Source organism: Scatophagus argus, chromosome 2, assembly GCF_020382885.2.
Source record: "Scatophagus argus isolate fScaArg1 chromosome 2, fScaArg1.pri, whole genome shotgun sequence".
Lineage (NCBI taxonomy): Eukaryota > Metazoa > Chordata > Actinopteri > Scatophagidae > Scatophagus > Scatophagus argus.
In genome coordinates this window covers 17,542,176-17,547,494 of record NC_058494.1, presented here as the reverse complement: position 1 = coordinate 17,547,494, position 5,319 = coordinate 17,542,176, and the positions used below count along the sequence as shown (strand labels likewise).

At 38.4% G+C, this 5,319-nt stretch overlaps 1 protein-coding gene across 2 annotated transcripts; it reads left to right on the top strand.

The window, feature by feature from the left end:
• Positions 1–2,083: 2,083 nt before the first annotated feature.
• LOC124053814 (integumentary mucin C.1-like) lies at positions 2,084–3,158 on the top strand. Of its 2 annotated transcripts, none has more exons than XM_046379338.1 (4): positions 2,084–2,184; positions 2,299–2,375; positions 2,493–2,567; positions 2,692–3,158. In XM_046379338.1, the coding sequence occupies exons 2-4, from the start codon at positions 2,319–2,321 to the stop codon at positions 2,956–2,958; spliced, it is 399 nt and encodes a 132-aa protein (XP_046235294.1). In that variant the 5' UTR covers positions 2,084–2,184; positions 2,299–2,318; the 3' UTR covers positions 2,959–3,158. The 2 variants fall into 2 exon arrangements, with proteins under 2 accessions (XP_046235294.1, XP_046235304.1); XM_046379348.1 differs by having other exon boundaries at positions 2,122–2,184; positions 2,302–2,375.
• The last annotated feature ends 2,161 nt before the right edge of the window (positions 3,159–5,319 follow it).

Here is a 5,319-nt window from a genome sequence, read left to right as displayed (position 1 = left end):
AAAAAGCACAGAATCTGGCAAAAGTATTACAACAAACTGACAAAGAGTGACAGGGAAGACGAGGACTAAATAGACAAGATAACAAGACACAGGTGAAACTCATTAGGGAGGAGCAAGCAATAAAGATAAACTAAAGTAAATATACATGAAACAGAGACACGGGGAAGTGACACTTTCAAAATAAAACAGGATATGATAAAAACCTGGAACATAACACATGGAAACAAATACACATGACAAGACAAACATGAAACATGACATGTGGACTCAAAATCAAAGGACAAGACCTAACCAAAACTCACACGTGTGACAGAATGGGCAAAAATTTGCATAAAAACACGCCAAAAAAAAAGGCTTTTGTGGAAAGCCTTCAAAGAAAAGTGGAAGCTATTATAGCTGCAAATTTGTCTATGAGTTTAGAATGCAATGTCATGAAAGTCCCTGTTGGTGAAATGGTCATGTGTCCCAGTTGTTTTGTCCATATAAGGTATGTCAGTTTCCATTTTAAGTTTCTTATTTGACACAGTACACAACAGAGGAGTCAAAAACAGGGTAAGTAAGGAACAATGTAATTGCAGAATGCACCTGTGCGTACGATTACCCAACTCAGCTGCCCACCACTCGGCTGACAGTGTCTAGACATGTTTACCATTAATAAAAGATTAAGAAATGTGTGTGCAACCTCATACAGAAACCACATTAATCTGATGTCACGACAGATTTTCTATCATTTCCGGCATTAAAATTAGAAATACACGCTGAAAAAAAGCCTTTCACAGATGGACATTTTTCACACCTTTTTTGACAGCATAGCACAAGTTGAAATTCACAGATAACTGACAGCTGGTAGCAATGACAACACTAACCCACTGGAGTACATCAGACCACTAATGATAAGATGAAACCAACGTACATCAGACAGCAGTGCCTCCAGACTAGGACCAGACCCTTGTGGTAAAACAATCTCTACTTGTTTTGCACAGTATAATTAATTAATGAACTTTGAGATAAAGAAATAGAGGTGTCAATGGCCATAAAAATAAAATCCAAATGAAAATCAAAAAAAATCTTTAGATGTTATATGGTGATCTGGCAGAAACGCTTCCTTCTGACGTCAAAGCTGACTGTTGAGTTGATCATCCATAATTTGTTCCCATCAGATGAGGCCAAGTACAGGTGCAGACACCCTAACCTTGGAGACTCATCAAAGATGGTACTACAGGCAGCATATGGTGGCTTTGGTTTTACTGGTTTTTACATTGCCTTTGTATATCCATGATCTTATTGATTGCTCTGTTGACCTTGTATTCTTTTATGCTTTGTAAAGCACTTTGGCCGACTGATGCTGTTTTAAATATGCTATCAAAATAAATTTGACTTGACTGTTGCAGAATTTTAATTGCCGAAAATCTTTTGTCTTGAATGACAAAAACGATGAAAGAATTAATATGATCCCACCCAAATACAAAATCAAAATAATTGCATGAGTTGGAGCAGATTTTCCATGTGTACATAACATTTCAATGAAGCAGACACAAAAAAGAGCTGGGATCAAATAAGATCAAATATAAATAGACTATTTAATTTGTATTTCTTACATTTGTCTACCTTATTTGTATGTAAACACAGCAAAACAATATTTTGTGCAACATTGAACTGTATTGCTATACAATGGTAACATCTGAAGTGATTATCAATAATCAGTTGCATTTTGATTTGTGTCTGAGTGATTGTTTTTTCTTTTTTCATTTTGGGTACCTGGCACCCTGTATACTTTAATAAACTGAAAAAAAATTTAAGTCAGATTCATAGCTGTGTTTGTGCTGCTCAAAAGGATACAGGATAGTTGAAAATGTGCCAAAAGACTAAAGACTAAAATGAATGATTAAAAGTTGCAGAAAATAGAGCAGAAATAGAAATAAATGTATTATTTCTGATATGAATTGTTACATACACTGTTATAGCCTACTATCATACTTTCCATGTGTGTCACTGATAATTACCCGCCCTACCCATTTCCTCACCTTATAATGTGGTAGCGGAAGATTTGATAATAATTGCAATTTCCCAACAAGGCTGTATCTTGATAAGATGTCATCAGCTCCTGTTCTGTATATAAGTGAAGCTCAACATTTAGAGCCACAACCTCCTAGATAGCTCTGCTGAAATTGTGAAGACTTGAAGGTAATTAATCTCTTGTTTCTGTATTTTCTATTTGAGGCTGGTGGAATGGAGATTTTTCCAGTTGAGAATTGAGAAAATCTATTCATCATCAGGTCTTTGTCATTTTCTCTTCAGCAGGAGAGATAACTGTAACCATGCTGAAGGTAGTACTTGTGCTTGGATGCCTCCTGAGCCTTGCTCTTCCTCATCCTGTAAGTGTAATATATTCTCATACTCCATATTAATACCACTTCTCTTGTATGCTGATACTACTGCTCTGAATGCAGTAGTATAATTCAAGCAATACCAAATATATGGATTTTCTACAGATGGAGACGGTGCACAAGCGCCTTACTCGGTCAAAGTCTGACTCTGACTCAGTCTCTGACTCTGACTCCAGTGAGGTGAGTTCTTTCTCTATCCTCTCTGCTTAGACATTTAAACATACCTAAATGTGAATTACTTTAAATTCTTCAGAAACTCCTCTGCTGTATATTTGACAATACATTTTTCTGATTTTTTTTTAAGCGTACCACCACCACCACCACCACCACCACCACCCAGCCTAGGCTGTCTCTGCAACAGCAACAACAATTGATCCAAATCCTGTTAAACCTCCTCCGCCCTACAACTGCTGCCCCGACTACTACTACTGCAGCTACAACTACTACTGCAGCCACTACTACTACTGCAGCCACTACTACTACTGCAGCCACTACTACTACTCCTGCACCTACAACTACTACTGCTCCACCTACTACTACTACTCCAGCTGCTACTACCACTCCTCCTTAATAAAATCTGAAATTTTACCTGCAGTCAGTGTGAATTAAAATCAGTATTCATCACTTTTGTTTTTCTGTCAGTATTTCAACAAATATTTCTGTTCTGATTTCTGTTCTGTAAATCTGCTCTGAATTTTAACTCACCCTTCTGGTACAATTAAAAATGTGGAATAAGTACCTGTAAAATAAACCTCGTACATGGAAAATGTTGAAGGTCTTGAATATTTATTTTTGTATTGTGCATGGGGAACATTAATGAAGCTGTTACAGAAAGGCGTGTATCATGGATAGAAATAGACAGACAGACAGTTTCGACATCTTCATGATTTCCCAACACCTGTGTGAGTCTGTGTCTGTCAGACACATGTGATAATAACCACATATTTGTCTTCATCGCTTCATTTCACACTTTGGAAAACCTTTCTTGTTTTTATGATTTTTGTACAACTTATACAATAGCCACTTACAAACTAATAAGAATCAGCAACCACACATTGTCTATGAGTGTTCTGAGATTTATCAAGGTTGAAATTTAATAAAATTAATAGTTACAAGAATGAATCCTGAACTGTTATGTGTCATGGTCCTGTTTGTGTCTTGTCTCTCTCTTTCTGTCTCTGTGTGGGTCTTCTTCCTTAACTCTCCTTCTTTCCAGTGCTGTTCTTACTGCACACCTGCTCTGCATCACCATCAGGGCGGTTTGGATCACAAGGTTTTCGCCAGCCGATCAGCTTTTCCTCATCTTTGCTTCACCACCTGTACCTAATTCTCTTGTCAGTTTAGTTTGTACTTCAGTCCAATTTGAGTTCTGCTCTTTGTCGAGTTACCTGCTTTGTTAGCTCACTCCTATGATTCTGTTTTGTTTTTTCCAAGTATTTGCCCTGTCTGCCGTCTTCTACATTTGGGTCTGAATGATCCACTCAGTTTGTGGCACTACGAGCTTCCCTGCACATAACATTTTCGTGTTTTTTGGACATGAAGCAGCTCTTTGTTCTGTGCTTCATAGCAAATGAAGTTACACCTTTCCTTTCATTTCAACTGTGTTCATGTCATCCAATCATTCATTTTCTATAGCATTAATCCATGCCGGGTTGAGATGGAGCTAGAGCATATCCCAGGTGACAACGGGCAAGACGTTGCCAGTCAATTGCAGGGCCAAGACACAAAGACAGCCAGTCACACAAGCTCACATGCTCACACCTAGGGACAATGTAGAGTAGCCAATTAGCCTAATGTGGATGTTTTTGGGACTGGGAAGAAGCCAATGTACCTGGAGGAGACCCACACAGGCACAGGGAGAACATGCAAACTCCACACAGAAGGGCCAAGACCAGGACTCGAACCCAGCACCCTCTTGTTGTGAGGTGACACCACAGCACCATGATCCCCCTACCATCTCATATGTTCTGCTTTTAGTTTTTATGGTATTTTCAAATCAAATAAAAGCAAGAAAAGCTGATTTAGCTAAAAGTTGGTGATTTTGCTCTTAAAATCCAAATGAAACAGAATTTCAAGAGTCTCTGCCTTCATATTTTTGAGCAATTCAGGCTTGGATGTAAGTTCCCATTCAGTCATAGAGGACTACTTACCTCCTTCAACATCACCATCACTGCCATTACAGGAGCAGGCAGATATACCCCTTGAACTGCAGCAGGTGAAAGAAAGATGATATGCGTGCAATATGTCATGATGTTACGCATTGGCTAGTTAATGAATCACCCCCGTTTGTGTTTTTTTTTGTTTGTTTGTTTCTGACTTCCTACTGTTTTGGTTTCTGGCTGCTAGCATCTGTTAGTGTTCGCATTAGGAACACGGTTACTGCTAACAGAGTTTACAGAGTTTACACAGATACTCCTGTCACTGTCAGAAGATGGCTAAAGGGAAATACAAATTCTGTTTTGGTTGTGCAATGACAGGCATGCTTCCTTTGTGCCTTAAACAGAGCTTTGAGCTATGCAATTAATATTTGTTTGATGATGATAAGTTTAAGCAAAGAAGTTGCATTTGAACAAACTTTTCACCACTTCATTCTGATGGGCAGAACACTCACAGAATCTGAGGTTACGGAATGTAACCAACCTTTCCACTTTCACATAGTCTCTAATAGTTACAGCTTTAACTGTCTCCTATTTGACAAAGTGCACAACAGAGAAATTCATAATAGTTAAGTCAGGGACAATGTGTAGAACATACATTCCCATATGATTTTCCAACTAAGCTGTCAACCACTCAGCTAAGTTCCTAGCATTTAAAACATATCATGGATGTTCAAACAGAAGCCGCATGAAAACAGTTTTTGCATGAGGATGAGACATGACCGACGGCCTTCAAAAGTCTTCTTCTTGTCCCACTCTTTTGATGATCTTGAAAC